This window comes from Salmo salar, chromosome 22, assembly GCF_965601325.2.
Source record: "Salmo salar chromosome 22, fSalSal1, whole genome shotgun sequence".
In the NCBI taxonomy this organism is placed as follows: Eukaryota; Metazoa; Chordata; class Actinopteri; order Salmoniformes; family Salmonidae; genus Salmo; species Salmo salar.
The window spans coordinates 30,331,328-30,350,000 of NC_138312.1; the positions used below are offsets into that span (position 1 = coordinate 30,331,328).

Here is an 18,673-nt window from a genome sequence, read left to right on the forward strand (position 1 = left end):
GCATGCAACTGCCATGCCGACTGCAGGAATGTCCACCAGAGCTGTTGCCAGATAATTTAATGTTAATTTCTCTACCATAAGCCGCCTCCAACGTCGTTTTAGAGAATTTGGCAGAACATCCAACCGCCCTCACAACCGCAGACCACGTGTAACCATGCCAACTCAGGACCTCTACATCCATCTTCTTCACCTGTGGGATCGTCTGAGACCAGCGACCCGGACAGCTGATGAAACTGTGGGTTTGCACAACCAAAGAACTTCTGCACAAACTGTCAGAAACTGTCTCAGGGAAGCTCATCTGCGTGCTCATCATCCTCACCAGGGTTTTTACCTGACTGCAGTTCGGCATCGGAAACGACTTCAATGGGAAAATGCTCACCTTCAATGGCAACTGGCACGCTGGAGAACTATGCTCTTCGTGGATGAATCCCAGTTTCAACTGTACCGGGCAGATGGCAGACAGCAGGTATGGCGTGTGGGTGAGCGGTTTGCTGATGTCAACGTTGGGAACAGAGTGCCTCATGGTGGGGGTGGGGTTATGGTAGGGGCAGGTATAAGCTACGGACAATGAACACAATTACATTTTATTGATGGAAATTTGAATGCACAGAGACACCGTAATGAGATCCTGAGGCCCATTGTTGTTCCATTCATCCACCGCCATCACGTCATGTTTCAGCATGATAATGCATGGCCCCATGTCGAAAAGATCTGTACACAATTCCTGGAAGCTGAAAATGTCACATTTCTTCCATAGCCTGCATACTCACCAGACATGTCACCCATTGAACATGTTTGGGATTCTCTAGATCAATGTGTATGACAGCGTGTTTCAGTTCCCACAAATATCCAGCAACTTCGCACATCCTTTGAAGAGGAGTGGGATAACATTCCACAGACCACAATCAACAACCTGATCAACTCTATGCGAAGGAGATGCAACCTGCTTAAATGACTACAGACCCGTAGCACTCACGTCCGTAGCCATGAAGTGCTTTGAAAGGTTGGTAATGACTCACATCAACACCATTATCCCAGAAACCCTAGACCCAATCCAATTTGCATACCGCCCAAACAGATCCACAGATGATGCAATCTCTATTGCACTCCACACTGCCCTTTCCCACCTGGACAAAAGGAACACTTATGTGAGAATGCTAGTCATTGACTACAGCTCAGCGTTCAACACCATAGTGCCCTCAAAGCTCATCACTAAGCTAAGGATCCTGGGATTAAACACCTCCTTCTGCAACTGGATCCTGGACTACCTGACTGGCCAACCCCAGGTGGTGAGGGTAGGTAGCAACACATCTGCCACGCTGATCCTCAACACTGGAGCTCCCAAGGGGTGCGTGCTCAGTCCCATCCTGTACTCCCTGTTCAGCCACGACGGCATGGCCAGGCATGACTCCAACACCATCATTAAGTTTGCAGATGACACAACAGTGATAGGCCTGATCACTGACAACGACGAGACAGCCTGTAGGGAGGAGGTCAGAGACCTGGCCGGGTGGTGCCAGAATAACAACCTATCCCTCAACGTAACCAAGACTAAAGAGATTATTGTGGACTACAGGAAAAGGAGGACCGAGCACGCCCCCATTCTCATCGACGGGGCTGTAGTGGAGCGGGTCGAGAGCTTCGAGTTCCTTGGTGTCCACATCAACAACAAACTAGAATGTTCCAAACACACCAAGACAGTTGTGAAGAGGGCACGACAAAGCCTATTCCCCCTCAGGAAACTATAAAGATTTGGCATGGGTCCTGAGATCCTCAAAAGGTTCTACAGCTGCAACATCGAGAGCGTCCTGACTGGTTGCATCACTGCCTCTGACCGCTAGGCACTACAGAGGGTAGTGTGTACAGCCCAGTACATCACTGGGGCTAAGCTGCCTGCCATTCAGGACCTCTACACCAGAGGAAGTGTCAGAGGAAGGCCCTAAAAATTGTCAAAGACCCCAGCCATCCCAGTCATAGACTGTTCTCTCTACTACCGCATGGCAAGTTTTGCACTATTGGTTAGAGCCTGTAAGGAAGCATTTCACTGTAAGGTCTACACCTGTTGTATTCAGCGCACGTGACAAATACACTTTGATTTGATGTGTCGCGTTACATGAGGCAAATGGTGGTCACACCAGACACTGACTGGTTTTCTGATCCACAACTTATTTGTATTTATTTTATTTTTGTTGTTGTTGTATATTCTCCCCAATGTCGATCTTGTCTCATCGCTGCAAATCCCCAACGGGCTCGGGAGGCGAAGGTCGAGTCATCCATCCTCCGAAACATGACCCGCCAAACCGCACTTCTTAACACCCGCCCGCTTAACCCGGAAGCCAGCCGCACCAATGTGTCGGAGGAAACATTGTTTAACTGACAACCGAGGTCAGCCTACAGGCGCCCGGCCCGCCCCAAGGAGTCGCTAGAGCGCAATGAGCCAAGTAAAGCCCCACGGCCAAACCATCCCCTAATCCGGAAAACCCTGGACAAATTGTGCGCCGCCCTATGGGACTCTCGATCAAAGCCGATTGTGATACAGCCTGGGATCAAACCCAGGTCTCTAGTGACGCCTCCAGCACTGAGATGCAGTGCTTTAGAACGCTGTGCCACTCGGGAGGCCCCCTTACATTTTGTTTGTAAGGTATCTTTGACCAACAGATGCATATCTGTATTCCCAGTCATGTGAAATCCATAGATTAGGGCCTAATGAATTTATTTAAATTGACTTATTTCCTCAGTAAAATCTTTGAAATTGTTGCATGTTGCATTTATATTTTTGTTCAGTGTACTTACTCATCCACAACTATACCCAACGTTTAAAAAAAAGCTACTCATCCACCTACTTTACATATATTACACTCATACATTTCAAGGCCTGCTTTGAACTTGGCTTTTGGGCATTACAGCCCCATATCTATGGGCCTCATCCAAGATATGCGCTCTTTCTCTCTCTCTGTCACACATACACACACAGCAGATGTTCTGGGAAGGAAGTTGAGCTGTCTGGCTCTGAAATGTAGCAGACGTTGACTAGCACAAACCACAGACTTCAGATTACTTAGTGCAACTTTTCTGACTGGCTGGGAGACTACCTGTAGTTACATAGAGGTCATCATATTGTGTACACACACACACTTTACACACATGTTTGGTACACTTTATAACATTTGTAACTGAAGAAGAAAGAGTAAAGAGGGAAATGGTCATGGTTAAGCTTCATGACTCATAGAAATCAGGAGACCTTGCACTAGCAGGTGCCACGGTCTTCATCTCTTCTGTCAGTCATCATCATTGTTTCCAATCAGCCTAAGACCATTTAGCGTTTTCAGCATTTTTGAACCCATACCTTACATTTTGATATTTGTTCAATTACTAAATGCATAACAATTGTATTATTGGGGTTGGCTGTACTTAGTCAGCCTATTAGGCATATTTTAATAAAAGACAATGTAAGTTATTGTGATAAAAAGCCCCACAAAATTGGTCACATTTTCTATGCAATACATTGTTAACCTTTTATCACTAAATATTTGATATTCATTAAACATAGTACATTTGACATTATCTTTCATCATGTCATGTGTGTAGCAAAAAACGAATAAAACCTCCAGAAATGAAGCAGAGTTTTATTACATATCCTAGTTCAGTTTCAATGCAAGAAAGAAGTCTTCATTTTGTAAAGTGGTCTGCCATACAAACAGGGGAGAAAGCAGTGAGCCAGACATAGGAAACAGCACACCGAGAGTGTTTTTGTGGCTTTGAGATAAAAGTGTTAGACTGACTCGACTGAGAGATCTGCACAGTATTGTAGCAGGGTTTCTGCAGAATGGTGTAGAATGACTTCTGCGATGTAGAACAGTTCAAAGCTCCACACAACAAACTGTATGTACAGTCTCTTCCTCATAACCACTAGGACTACACTGAGATGCTACATACAACTGTTGACTGAATGGTTGACTGTTACCATCCCTTTCTCTTCATAGGAGTGGGTGGGCCGAGATGCAATACTAAGGGTCGGTATGTATGTGTTTATGTGAGGTTGTGTTTATATGTATGTTTATTTGTTTGTTTACATTTTGCCCCCCTTGACTAGGCCTGTCTTCTTGATGACGTGCTCCATGGCAGCCACCTCAGAGGTGTCCATTTCCACAGTGTCATATTTGGCCAGGATTTTCAGGATGGGCCTTAGCCTCAGCCACCACTCTGTCTTTGGGATACGGTGCCTATGGAGGGAGGAGGGAAGAGTGGAATGAGGGAGGAGAGAGAAGACAGGGTGGTGGAAGAGGGGAGTGAGGAGGACAAAGGGATCAGAGGAAGAAAACAGGAAATAGAGGAAAAATAACAAGGGAAATGCTAGAAGGAACCTGGGCTGGCTTTCTGTGAGCAATCTGTTCAAAGAAACATTTAATGGTTCTAAATGGATTGGCACAGACTTCCAGACAACAGCACTTTCAACTAAACATTGAACTCAATGTGGAACACATAAAGAATAGTCACAAACAGGAGGGAGAAGGAGGAGAGAAAGAGAAGGAAGTGTGGAAACAGAGGGATGACTAGGACTTACTCAAAGTCAGTGTCGTCCTTGAGGGAAGCCAGGGGCTGGAAGACCAGGGATCTCTTCTTCATGCCCAGCACACAGGCAGAGTCTGGCATGTTGGCAAAGATACGACCTGGGGACACAAAGAGGGCCAGTATCAGTATAGGTGGGCAGTAGCCTGGCTTATCCCAGACCTGTTTGTATGGGATTTATCCAGCTCCTGTCTCATGGCAGGACAACAGTAGTCAGAGGAGTTGGATTAAACACCTATCTAGGACCAGGCCAGGGGTAGTGGGCACAGAAGGTCATGAATCTATGTAAATGCATTGTAGAGAGCAAGTTATGAAGACATTGTTCTTCTTGATGGAAAAAGTATTGAGGTGATCGAATAAATGAACTCAATTCCATCTGCTTGAAGACATTTGGTCCAGCGTGTCAATGATCCTCACCGTGTCTGTAGCACTCCTTCAGCTTGTCAGTCAGCCACAGGACAGACTTGGATCCCATCTTAGTACCGAAATTCCTGTCAAAGGGAGTGGGGGTTCCACCCTGGTGGTGAGACAGAGTTAGAGAGAGACAGAGAGACAGAGTTAGAGAGAGACAGAGAGACAGAGAGACGGAGAGACAGAGAGAGAGAGAGAGAGAGAGAGAGAGAGAGAGAGAGAGATAGATAGATCGTGAGAGAGAGGTATTCCCATATGAGCATATACATAAATTGATTCCAAAAAATATAATATATACACTGAGTGTACAAAACATTAAGAACACCAGCTCTTTCTATGACATGGACTAACCAGGTGAATCCAGGTGAAAGCTATGATCCCTTATTGATGTCATTTCAATCAGTGTAGATGAAGGGGAGGAGAAAGGTTAAAGAAGGAATGCACCAAAGAGCACCAAAGAGTGAATGGGCAAGACAAGAGATTTAAGTGCCTTTGAACAGGGTATGGTAGTTGGTGCCAGGCACACCAGTTTGAGTGTGTCAAGAACTACAACGCTGCCTGGGATTTCACACTCAACAGTTTTCGTGTGTATCAAGAATGTTCCACCAACCAAAGGACATCCAGCCAACTTGACATAACTGTGCATTGGAATCAACATGGGCCAGCATCCCTGTGGAACGCTTTCGACACCTTGTGTAGTCCATGCCCGACGAAAGGAAGCTGTTCTGAGGGCAAAAGGGGGTGCAACTCAATATTAGGAACTCAGTGTACAAAACACTTTAGGGATGGCAAAAAATGCTTTCGGTATTAACTAAAACCGGATATAAAGTATGTGGAAAAGATAATGGACCTATATATATATATATTATATCCTTATATTACTTCAGAAATATTAGCTACAGGTTTAGAGTTGAGTCCATGAAACAGCTAGAAGAAGCGTCCATCAGACCTGCTGCATGTGTCCTAGGACATTCATCCTGCAGTCGAACGTGCCCTTTCCCTCCTCTGAGTACAGGTTGTAGAGGAACTGTGTGGTGTAGTTCTCATTGGCATTAGAGTTCCTGTGGGCAGGAGGAGGGCGATATTATTATAAGACAATCCATCATTTGTTAGTTGTAGTAACAAGAGAAACAAGAGAATGATAATGTCTGAGGGATATCAGGCAAGGATGTGTTTTTGAGGAGAGCACACCCACCTGAGAATGAGGCCTCTCTTCACTGAGGTCTTCATCTTTTCTATCAGATGCTCCACGTTCAGCTGCAGTAAAACAATACAACAGTAAAACCATGATTCAACAGCCCAGGGTCCCCATTTTTTGGGATGTGTCTGAAGTATACCACATAATCCATCCATCTTTGTTATTCTGCGTGTAGCCTCTGACCTCTAGGTCACGGATATGGAAAGGCTCTTCATAGATGTAGGCATCATCTGCCCCAGATGACAAGCCAGCCATGGTTGCTAAGTAGCCACAGTATCCCCCCATGGTCTCAATGATGAACACTCTCCTCTTAGTGCCAGCAGCAGACTGCTTTATCCTGTCGCAAGTCTGACAGAAGAAAGAAGAGAAAGAGAGGGGCAAGTATGAGGAGAGATGTGTGTCTGGGTATTGTCATATGTGTATTTAAACCTTTGTGTGTATGGGGTACAGTGTGTGTGTGTGTGTGTGTGTGTGCCTGCATGTGTGTATCTGGGGTACAGTGTGTGTGTGTGTGTGTGTGTGTGTGTGTGTGTGTGTGTGTGTGTGTGTGTGTGTGCCTGCATGTGTGTATCTTGGGTACAGTGTGTGTGTGTGTGTGTGTGTGTGTGTGTGTGTGTGTGTGTGTGTGTGTGTGTGTGTGTGTGTGTGTGTGTGTGTGTGTGTGTGTGCCTGCATGTGTGTATCTTGGGTACAGTGTGTGTGTATCTGGGGTACAGTGTGTGTGTGTGTGTGTGTGTGTTTGCCTGCATGTGTGTATTTGGGGTACAGTGTGTGTGTGTGTGTTTGCCTGCGTGTGTGTATCTTGGGTACAGTGTGTGTGTGTGTGTGTGTGTGTGTGTGTGTGTGCATCTTGGGTACAGTGTGTGTGTATCTGGGGTACAGCGCGTGTGTGCGGGGGTGTGTGTGTGTGTGTGTGTGTGTGTGTGTGTGTGTGTGTGTGTGTGTGTGCCTGCATGTGTGTATCTGGGGTACAGTGTGTGTGTATCTGGGGTACATCGTGTGTGTGTGTGTGTGTGTCAAATCAAATGTTATTTGTCAGATGATCAATGTCCAGATCAATGTGCAGAGGTATGAAGTATTTGAGGTAGATATGTACATAAAGGCAGGGTAAAGTGACAAAGCATCAGGATATGTCTGACCATGGTGATGGTGTTAAGGGCGGTGTCAGCTCCGATGCTGAAGTCCGATCCGGGAACATTGTTAGAGACGGTGGCGGGAATGACCACCATGGGGATACAAAGCTCCTCGTACATCTCCCTGGCTGTCACCAGCTCCAGACCACCCAGATACGCCTGACAAGGAGACAACGGCATCAACATCTGGATTAGGCTTTGTTAGGGTTCGTTCCTTTCCTCCTTGTCAATCATTGGCTCATTGGTGAAATTAGCATTATGACAATATCTTTAATTAAATCATTCAAAAAGCAATTGCAGAAAGAAGGTGACAATCAGGAACATAGCGCATGTTTCAGAGTAAGTTCTGCATCAAACAAAAAGTCTCCAGTAGTTTTGTTACACCCTCAGTCTAGCCTGGTGATGTCACTACCTACGTCATTACCTTTTTACTCCTGAGACCAAAACCCTGCCTACCAACCTATATAAACAATGACTTTTAGTGTTATCTAAAACCTAGCAGTAAACGTCCACTCCCCAAAGTTGATTTATTGTGGAATGTTTGACTAGTCTTATCTCTTTCACTCCCCTGCAGAGTTCTGTCTCAGTCACACATTCTCAGAGGGGCCTTTTTATAAGAAAGAGAGAGAGAACTAAAAAACAATTGTGGAATACTAAACCTCTACGATGAATATATATTGTTAATCTGTAGTCTAGGACCCTAGGGTCTTATAACCCCTATCCTTCTATTAATACAACATAAGAATAATCAATTGTTCTAATACATCAAACATTTTGGTACAACCCTTATCATGACCCCTAGGTGAACCCGACAGCATCAACAGACATGACAATATTCATGATACTAATAGTTTGTCAACTATAGTGCTTATGTTTAATGAATATGTTCAATCAAGAATATTTTTACACTTATACTTTGACCGATTCTATGAAGTGTCATGAAGTGCCAGTTAACCATCATAACACTCTCTCTAATCCAACCCCTCGATCCTCACCTCAAAGCCTCCGATGATGATCAGAGAATGGATGTTGAACTTGGTAATGTTCAGGCTGATTTGCTCAATGTTTTTACCTGGCAGGTGTCTTCACACCAGAGAGGAGAAACAGAGAGTTAAATGTGACCATCTGGTTAATCTGTCAACAGAGGCTTCTATTCCTATAATTAGGGCCCTGGGTTCATCCTAAACACGTGACTTTTAGCTTTTCCTGGACAGGTCACATGGTCAGGAAGACCTTGAGGCCCTACATACGGGTGTGTGTGCTCTGTGGAGATGTCTCACCTCTTGGTACCGAGATTGGACCCTCCCTTCCCAGTCCATCCACCCACTTGAGCCCAGATGATAGGCTCAATCTGGAGAAGAGGAAAGAGAGATGAGTATGGTATGTTTGTGCATGTGCACATGTGTCATTTGTGATGAGCTGTGCAACAACTTGGCAATGAACTGATGTTCCTGATGATGTCACTAGTTCACTTCCCTTCGCTGAATTTAAAGGAAATGATTAGTATAAGAAAATGGTAGAAACCTCCACTAGCCCAGGCCTCCACCAATCCAATGCTTTAAGGCCCCGATTCTGACCCGAGTTAAGCGTGTGTAAATGGAATGTAATTCCCTTTTTATGCACTTTTCTCTCTATGCGTTGTGGTATCCCAGGAGGTCTACCCCGGGGGATGGTAATAGAGGGGAGGTACGTGAGGCGACATTGGCTCCTTCTGCTGGGAATACGGGAGCTGGGCACCCCGATACAGACAGCTCTAAGTGGAGGTAATTAGAGGAAAGTTCCAACCAGCTGTGGAGGCCAAATAAAAGGAGCACGGTGGAACACCGCGAGAGAGAACGGGGAGAGACCGGCATCAAGCCACAGTAGAGAAGAAGGACCGAGCCAAACCGAAGTGATTTTCTTTGTTATGTTTATTTTCTGTCTTAGTAAAGTAGTTTTTTCGGACTAAAGCCTCCCTGTCTCTGTGTCAATCTCTGCATGCTCAACCCAACACCCTACGGTTTACCACAGCGTATTCTGACCATGAACTTAAGAATAGCGTGCTATTCACCTGCTATTCATTTTGGTTGGGATCAAATAAATGAAGGTGTGGTGGAGGTGTGTGTACAGATACACCGTATTCTGACCTACAATATAAATAACACCATTCTCCATGCACTGTAATTTATAACTTGATAAGAGCTATTGAAAAGAGATGGGTAAATTAGTAATCTGTTTGGATAAGGGAATTGTAAATATAAATGACACTTGTTATAGATATATTTTACCTTCTAATGGCTGGAGACAAATGTGAAACCAGTCATATGGCAGTAAACTAAAGCATATCAACATATCAACTTTCTTTCAGTAAAGTTTATGAAATGCTGTGCCATTTTAATTGTATGGCCTTTTAAGTTGGAGGGATGGGCACTCTGGATTGTCTTAATTATAGACTACCCTGACTTTCTCTGCTTCCTATTTCTATCATGTTGAATATTAGCCAGTATCAGTATCGACTGTCAGTAGGCTTAATAACAACACATATTCAACTGCTAATTTACTGTTAGTTCTCTTCAGATGGTATAGACTGCATTATCATTCCATTTAATTCCATTGTTTCGTTCACCTTCATTTGCTTCCTCTGTAAACGCCGTCATGGCCATGTGGTTGTTGCTGAGGATCATTAATAAAGTTGATAATATAAAAAAACACATGTAGGCTAATTAAATGGTTATGGATCGGAGCGCAGACCAAGCCGTGACAGTTTGAACCTGACACATGGCGCAATACTTGGCCGTGTCATCACATAGTTCCTTAGTTAGCGCAGGCAACAAACGAGGGTATAGCCTACTATGGTACACTAAAACATTTTTCCCCGCCAATTGATGCTGAAACGGAGATGAATCTGCATATATTTAGATGGCTTTCCTTCATTGAGCCCTAATACTCAGAACCCGTTCGCTCCATATATTCTAGTGAGTCTGTTGACAAAATTATAACTAAAAGGTACACCGTATTTAAAGGGATGGCTTAAGATAAATGTACTGAAAATGTTATTGAATGAAAACTCAACGAGAAAATCTGTTTGCCAGCAAGTGGAAGGGATTTCAGCACTTGAATTAAATGTATTCAGCGTGTGCAAGGGAACCACGCCTGCAAAGCCCATTACATGCGTTCATAAGGTAAGTCTGAATACCAACTACTGAGAAGTGCATAGGAAAGGTGTGTGTAAGAAAGACATCATTTCCTAAATTGGAATCGGGCCCTAGGATTTGTGGGAAGTAGTGAAGGAGTACACCCTTCAAGAGATAGGAGATATTATTGGGATGCACCCAGTGACTCCTAACAGCTTGAACAAGTTGTCCACTACAAGAAATCCTCAGGTGGAATGACCCACCTGTCCGTTAGCCAGGCCGTCAAAGCCGTCATGTACAGCTAGCATCTGGTGTCCCTGGATGATACCGACCCTGACAGCTGCACGCACTGCTGCATTCATCCCAGCACAGGGGGCGCCAACATTTATAATGGCAATGTTGATGTTGCTCTGAGAGTGGGAGAACAGGAGAGAGAGAGAGGATGTATTTTGGGCGCAACATGATTAGAAGAACTACACTGTGGGGAAAAAGTCCTATAATGCCTTCAAATGTACCACCAGTTGCCCAAACACGTGACCAAGACAGCAAGAAAAAGAAAATGCTGCTGTTACTCACCTTCATTTCTGGGGGGGTCACATGAGCCAGCATTTTGTATGTGTCCCAGTTATTCTGAAAGCTCCTACAAACAGACAGTGAAAAGAAAATGACCAACGGTTTTTATCTCGAAGCGCAAATAAAGAAGGAATAAAAGAAGCCAAGTAAAAGGCTCACTTTCCCCTGAGCTTTACAGCATCTTCAAATCTCCCCTCAGTCATGGCTACGGTCACATCTTTAGTCTGAGAGAAAGAGTAATGGAGCGAGGAGAGAATGAAAATGTTAGAGTTAAAGGAAATGGAACTCTCAGTAGATAATAGGTGTATAGCTCACCACTTGGACACACTCCATGAGAGGCAGCCTGATGGCCATGTTCCCAGAAAGACTGACAACACAGGCTGGGGTTTCTGGGGTGGCCTCCAACAGAGCCATCACAGCCTCCACACCCATCCTGCTACCCTGGGGGACAGAGAGAGAGAGACAGAGAGAGAGAGAGAGAGAGAGAGAGAGAGAGATAATTAATTAATTCATGAATAAAGGGTTGATTATCATTACAGGAACATTACACTATATAATGACCCTGAAGGTCAAGAAAGATTAGACAGCAGAGTGAAAATAATACAGGCACAGACAGACTGATTGACAGACACAAAGTGGTGACAGACAGATGGATTACCAGGATTCTGTCAAAAGCAGAGGGGGTGCCACCTCTCTGTACGTGTCCCAGGATTGTGGAACGGGTGTCAAAGCCAAGTTTCTTGGATACCAGCTGTATAGAGTGACACAGAGAGATTACAGCATCAGTCCTCTGTCAGATCACATTACGCTAGCCCGTTATAACCTTAACCATTAGGGAATCTGTGGCTGCGTCCCAAATGGCACCCTATTCTCTATATTGGGAATAAAATGCCATTTGGGCCACGTTTCAAGTTTTATTAGTCATACTGTATATACGGGATGCACATGGTATCCAACGAAATGCTTACTTGCAGGTTCCTTCTGGACAATGCAAAAACAATAAGAAATAAGAAAAGATAAGAAAACGAACATAAAGTAAATGGTTCGGTAGAATAGAATTAATGTTTTTACATAAGTATAGCAAGCAAGTAATAATAAAAAAATGGGCCATAAAAAAGAAAAGTAGAGCAGGAAGTAGCAATACGCAAGCCCTCTTCATCACCGCCATCTCAGCCTGTTTCAGAGGTTATGGCCAGCTTCTACTGACTGGGGGATGTCATATCTCACATTTTTGACTTGGTCACAGGTGATGGGTTTCTGGTTACGGTCCTGGGCTCCCTCTGCCAGAATGATGACGTTAAGACGAGAACCACGTCCCCTTTGCTGAGAGAGAGACGGAGAGAGAGCGTTGTTTTGTGTGTTAGTATATGAGGAAGAGAGAGGGACAAAGAGATAAAGAGAGGCTCAATCAGAAGAGGTGGAGAAAGGATTGAGGGATAGAAGAATAGAGGGATAGAGGGAGAAGGACAGGAGGTGTGGTACCGCAATCAATCTTTTGCACAAATGTTCCTCCCAGTTTTCCTCTGGGGGCATTTCTGGGATGAACACCCAGTCAGCACCACAGGCCAGAGCAGTCACCAGGGCCAGGTAGCTGTGGAGACAGAGAGCAATGTTAATACACACACAGGCACGCACAGATGCACACACGCACGTACGCAGGCCCACACACACACACACACACACACACACACACACACACACACACACACACACACACACACACACACACACACACACACACACACACACACACACACACACACACACACACACACCACACACACACACACACACCACACACACACACAGGCAGGCACGCACCCGCAGTGTCTGCCCATCACCTCCAGGATAAAGGTCCTCTGGTGACTGTCAACAGAAATAAGTGAAAGAGATTTACTCATGTTCACAAATGACTTAATATTGGTGTGTGTGTGTGTGTGTGTGTGTTGTGTGTGTACCTCTGTGCAGTAGTCGTGATGGAGTCCACCACCTCTATGATGCGGTGCAGGGCAGAGTCAGTGCCGATGGTCATGTCAGTGCCACAGAAGTCGTTGTCGATAGAGCCCACCATGCCCACGATGTTCAGATGAGAAGAACGCTTAGCCTCCTCCGCTGAGATCTTTCCTGGTGGTAGACACACAAACTAGCAGTCAACTCTCACATTTAATACACTACTTGTGGTCCTGTGTGGCTCAGTTGGTAGAACATAGCCCTTGCAACACCCAGGTCGTGGGCTTGATGCCAGCTGGGGCCACCCATTTGAAAATAAATGCAAGCACTACTGTAAGTCACTTTGGATAAATGACTTGGGTCCACAAAGAGGCATTAAAGTACACTATAAGGAGCCACATATGGATCAGTTTTGGCTTTTAGATCATAAGGAATTATGACCTAATCCCCTCCTCTTAGGATAATCTAAAACATGACTGGTTGTAGTAGTGGGTTACATGATGTTTTATAGTAGTTGCTTTTGAGTGAAGGTTGCTGGGTAATGTAGTCTTGTTGGTGGCCCAGGTATCTCACCCGCTTTTGTCAGGTCAGCCAGCAGCTCGCTCCACTCTGTACGGAACTGGTTGGCACCAGTCAAGCTACCATCACCGCCGATCACACACAGATTGGTGATGCCCAGTTTGACCAAGTTGCAGGCGGCCTTCAGACGCCCCCACTTCTCTTTGAAGTCCATACAGCGGGCACTGCCAATCACAGTTCCACCCTGAGAAGAGACAGTAGAGGGGGCGGGATCAGTGGATGACACAAACAGAACCCACATAGTCTGCCAACAGAACACATTCAGTTGGGCTAAAAAAGAGGGAGAGATGGAGGAGGAAGTAGAGAAGGAAAGGATGTGGGTTATAGGCAGAGGGGGGTGAGAGATTGTGGTTCATGAATATAGTGTGTGTGTGTGTATGTGTGAGAGAGAGGGAGAAACTTTTTGTCTTACTTTAATGAGCCATCCTCATTACTAAAAAAAACACAAAAAGAGAGGGAGAGAGAGAGAAGGAATGAGGGAGAAAGATAAGGAAGGAGAGAGAGAAATAGAGAGAGCCAGACAGAGAGAAAAGAGAGAGAATGGAAGCCCATTAAATCCAGTGAACTCTGGCATTTGATGAGTTCCTCCTGGCCAGAGGGTCACTGATCTAGGACCAGCTTGAGTTACAGAGGACAGATTCCACGTCCTTCACTGAAAGGTTACATTTGGTCAGGAACTAAGGAGAGCTCAAGACAGTGTGAGGGTGGAGGTAATTGGAGAGAGAGTGAGTTTGTGTGTGTGCACATGCGTATGTATGTGTCATGCATGTGCTTGCATGTTTTTGGGAGTGTCTGTGTGTCTATATGTATGTGTGTCTGTGAATGCATGTGCATGTGAATGTGTGTGAATGTGTGCAAGCATGCTTTTTGTCTATGCATGTGATTTTGTATGGGTGTGTGTGTGTGTGTGTGTGTGTGTATACTGTATACAATATGTGTGCTCACCAGATGCAGCATCATAGACACACTCTCCCAGGTGGCAAGTTTGATGTTGTCACCTCCATCCACCAGACCCTGGTAACCCTGGAGATGAAGACACAAACCTGTCACTCACAGTCGTGGAAGTATCTAAGGTGAAACCCAGGGTAACTGAGGTGGCTTTTCTGACAGACCTTTACGTTAAGGTTACAGGCATGGAAAATTGAAAGTAGCATCGCCCTTTCTCAAATCCAGTTCTTGGGGGTCTTAGCACTGCTGGTTTACATCCCATCCCCTCTAATCAGGGATTGATTCAAACTTGAGACACCAGGTAGGTGGAATCTCTGGGCAATCACTTAATCTCGGGGCAATCACATTAAGTCAATTAATCTCAAATATAAAATATATTTTGATTTGTTTAACACTTTTTTGGTTACTACATGATTCTATATGTGTTATTTCATAGTTTTGATGTCTTCACTATTGTTATACAATGTAGAAAATAGTACAAATAAAGAAAAACCTTTGAATGAGTACGTGTGTCCAAACTTTTGACTGGTCCTCTATATTTCATTTTCCACACTATGAGGTTGCAATAACAATGTGAAATTGTGAAAATTATGATAATGCCCTTTTATTGTATGAGCTTTTTGAGAAGACTGCCTGAAATGTCAGCCTGTTGTGGTGGGATGGAGTTTTTGCCTGCCTGGTGACATCACCAGGTGGTTAATTAGTTAATAGATCAATAAGAAAGAGTTCCAAACCTTTCTGCCAATAACAGCTAGTTTTCAGTTTTCCCCTCCCCACTCAGACCCCTCCCAGACAGTCTCAGCAAAATTCTTGCTTGAGAAATTGCTCTTTGCTAAAATTATTTTTGTTTATTTTCACAATTTTAATTGAAAACAATCACAGCGAGGTACTTAATTGTTAACCAGAAATTATTTGATATTGAGATAAAAATGGCTGCATTGGACCTTTAACAGCTATAGACTATAATAGAGTGTGGGTAACATGAAATAGTAGATGAGATGGGGTGGATACAAGTCAGGTACTAACCTCATGAACGAAGTAGACCTTGGCCCCAGTGTAGATGCCCATTCTGACTGTGGCCCTCACAGCAGCATTCATACCTGTAGCACAGAATGGTTGTTTAAACATCACTGACACAGTCCCACCTGCACAGGTGGTTTTGAACTATGACGCACAACACAGTGTGATTAAGCTTTCATGCTGTGTGCTACAAACTTTACATATGCATAATTATACTGAACAAAAATATAAACGCAACATGCAACAATTTCAAAGATTTTACTGAGTTACAGAGAATTGGTCAATTTAAATAAATTCTAATCTATGGATTTCACATGACTGGGAATACAGATATGCATATGTTTGTCAAAGTTACCTTAAAATAAAAGGTAGGGGCATGAATCAGAAAACCAGTCAGTATCTGGTGTGAACACCATTTGCCTCATGCGACATGTCTCCTTCACATATAGTTGATCAGGCTGTTTATTATGGCCTGTGGAATGTTGTCCCTTTCCTCTTCAATGGCTGTGCGATGTTTCTGGATATTGGCGGGAACTGGAATACACTGTTGTATACGTCAATCCAGAGCATCCCAAACATGTTCAATGGGTGACATGTCTGGTGAGTATGCGAGCCATGGAAGAATTGGGACATTTTCAGCTTCCAGGAATTGTGTACAGATCCTTGGGCCTCAGGATGAGGATGGTACAGTATCTCTGTGCATTGAAATTGCCATTGATAAAATGCAATTGTGTTCGTTGTCCCTGGCTAATGCCTGTCCATACCATACTGTAACCCCAACGCCAACATGAGGGAATCAGTTCACAACATCAGAAAATCATCGCCCACACAACGCCATACACGTGGTCTGAGGTTGTGAGGCCGGTTCGATGTACTACCAAATTCTCTAAAATGGCTTATGGTAGAGAAATTAACATTGAGTTCTTTGGCAACAGCTCTGGTGGACATTCCTGCAGTCGGCAAGCCAATTGCATGCTCCCTCAAGAGATCTGTGGCATTGTGTTGTGTGACTAAACTGCACATTTTAGAGTGGCCTTTCATTGTCCCCAGCACAAGGTGCACCTGTGTAATGATCATCATGTTAATCAGCTTCTTGATGTGCCACACCTGTCAGATGGATGGATTATCTTTGCAAAGGAGAAATGCTCACCAACAGGGATGTAAACAAATTTGTGCACAACATTTGAGAGAAATACTATTTTTGTGCTTAGAGACAATTTCTGGGAATTTTTATTTCAGCTCATAAAACATCGGACCAACACTTTACATGTTGTGTTTATATTTTTGTTCAGTGTATATAGGAAACACCAGGGGCCAGCCACAGTAGTACCAGAGTGACTGGTTTATATAGAAGCTAAATGGGCTAAATAACAGTTCAGGACCCCAGACAAGGTTTAACCCTCACAACAGCTGGTATCTCTTTACTCTATCACTTCATTCTTAACAGACTCGTCTAATTTGTTTTGATTTTACTGAACATCAAATAAGCATGTACATGTACCCGATCATGATGATAATCATGTTCTAGGGTCCAGAGGGTAGGGTTCAGGCTTAAAATGCATGCCCGTGTAGGGCTTGCCTGTGAGTTCACATGGTCAGGAATAACTTGGGCCCCTGATCGTCATGTATGACTAAGAGGAACCATAGCATAGTGGAACACTGAAGAGCTCTCCTGTCACATTCACACAATTGGAATGACAATGCACTTTTAAGCTCTCCTGGGCATGTAGTTGGAATGTAACTGCCTATGTCTCTGTGTCACTGAACTGTCAGGGCAGACAAGGCAGACAGGGAGAGTAAGGCAGACAGGACAGACAGGAGGGACATGGAGACAGGGGAGAGAGGTGCATTTTACCAGCTCATTGTCTCAATATACCAGCTCCAGTCTAAAAGGCAACACATGTGGATAGTGTGTCTGTTGAGGTGGCAAGAGTGTCTCCCCTTTCAACATGCATGGAGTAAAAAGATAGGTGGAAGAGGAGGGAGAGGATAGAGGAGGGATAGGGTGGCACACTTCACTATTCCTCCTCCTCCACCTCTCCATGTCATATGACAGAAAGGTCACCCCTCTAAAATTACTCCCCTCCAACAGACACTGAGAGATTGAGAGGGAATGAGAGGTGAGGGAAAGAGAGGGAAAGAGGAAAGATAAAGATACGGGTGAATATTTAAAGAACAGAGCAGCCAGGGTGTCTAGAAATAGAATAAATTTAAAAACAGAAAGAGAGAACCTTGGATTAATGTCTAGCCGACAAGAGCCACCCAGCTCCATAACGATGTAAAGTTCAGACAGACAGACAGCTCCCTGACATATGGTCATATGTGGTCAGCGGCAGACATCCCAAAGTTCCAAGGGGAGGTATTTACCATCCAGCTAAAGGTCAGGGGGAAGGCTTCTGGGACGTCCTAATAATCTTTCCTTTCTCCTGAAGTGTGTACTTGTTCTCTTCCATTGATTGATTTAAAACAAAATGACTGGTTTATGGAAACTCCCTCTAGCCATGCCTACACCAATCCAATGATTTTTAATTTGTGGGGAGTAGTGAACAAGTGCGAATACTCCGGTGACCCTGGCAACCTTGGATGGAAGATTTCACGTTGCCCTTTCCATGTGATAAGATATCTTGATGACAACCGAGAGGGGTCTTTACGTGCCATGTAATACATGTAATACATTTCATATGTTCAAACAGTGTGACAACATTTCATTTTAATATCAGAACTCCTCCTTCCACAATCATTACAGTTTATTTGGCTGTGTTAGTGGGTGTGGCAAACTGTGTGGCTGTAACTGTGACTGAACCACCCTGTCAACAGTTGGACTTCAAACCACAAGAATAAGAGGCATGTTTTCTATAAGTTGATACAGTACATATGTGCTGTGACACATTTCACTTTGAACAAAAATCAATGCATTTCTGTAGTAGTCAGTCTATGCATCACCCTGAAGTACAGCCATGACTTTGAACACAAATTATATTTACAAATCACTTCTTACTTTAACTCCCTATACTCTATTGTTTCACAACTCCAAATTCCATGAGAGCCTCTGAGAGCTCTGCGCGTGAATTATGGGAATTGTTGACCTGAAGTAAAACATCTCACAGTTTGCTGCTGCCTCATGCGAATGGGAACTGTTCCCAAAGACTGATATTACTCTGGCCTGACTCAGCCACCTG

At 44.3% G+C, this 18,673-nt stretch overlaps 1 protein-coding gene across 1 annotated transcript in view; it reads right to left on the minus strand.

Annotated features, from left to right (window-relative positions):
• Positions 1-3,610: 3,610 nt before the first annotated feature.
• Positions 3,611-18,673, minus strand: part of LOC106583067 (ATP-dependent 6-phosphofructokinase, muscle type) — a 15,513-nt gene continuing 450 nt past the window's right edge. The window contains exons 3-23 of the mRNA XM_014166849.3: positions 15,501-15,574; positions 14,472-14,549; positions 13,521-13,710; positions 12,956-13,121; positions 12,819-12,863; positions 12,480-12,588; positions 12,225-12,320; positions 11,656-11,748; positions 11,313-11,438; positions 11,157-11,221; positions 11,001-11,064; positions 10,688-10,834; positions 8,592-8,662; positions 8,307-8,394; positions 7,318-7,470; positions 6,362-6,526; positions 6,176-6,237; positions 5,930-6,041; positions 4,987-5,086; positions 4,565-4,670; positions 3,611-4,223 (exon numbers count right to left, since the gene is read on the minus strand). Coding sequence (XP_014022324.1) covers positions 4,070-4,223; positions 4,565-4,670; positions 4,987-5,086; positions 5,930-6,041; positions 6,176-6,237; positions 6,362-6,526; positions 7,318-7,470; positions 8,307-8,394; positions 8,592-8,662; positions 10,688-10,834; positions 11,001-11,064; positions 11,157-11,221; positions 11,313-11,438; positions 11,656-11,748; positions 12,225-12,320; positions 12,480-12,588; positions 12,819-12,863; positions 12,956-13,121; positions 13,521-13,710; positions 14,472-14,549; positions 15,501-15,574 — 2,264 coding nt within the window. The 3' untranslated portion in view covers positions 3,611-4,069. The remainder of the gene's footprint in view (positions 4,224-4,564; positions 4,671-4,986; positions 5,087-5,929; positions 6,042-6,175; positions 6,238-6,361; positions 6,527-7,317; positions 7,471-8,306; positions 8,395-8,591; positions 8,663-10,687; positions 10,835-11,000; positions 11,065-11,156; positions 11,222-11,312; positions 11,439-11,655; positions 11,749-12,224; positions 12,321-12,479; positions 12,589-12,818; positions 12,864-12,955; positions 13,122-13,520; positions 13,711-14,471; positions 14,550-15,500; positions 15,575-18,673) is intronic.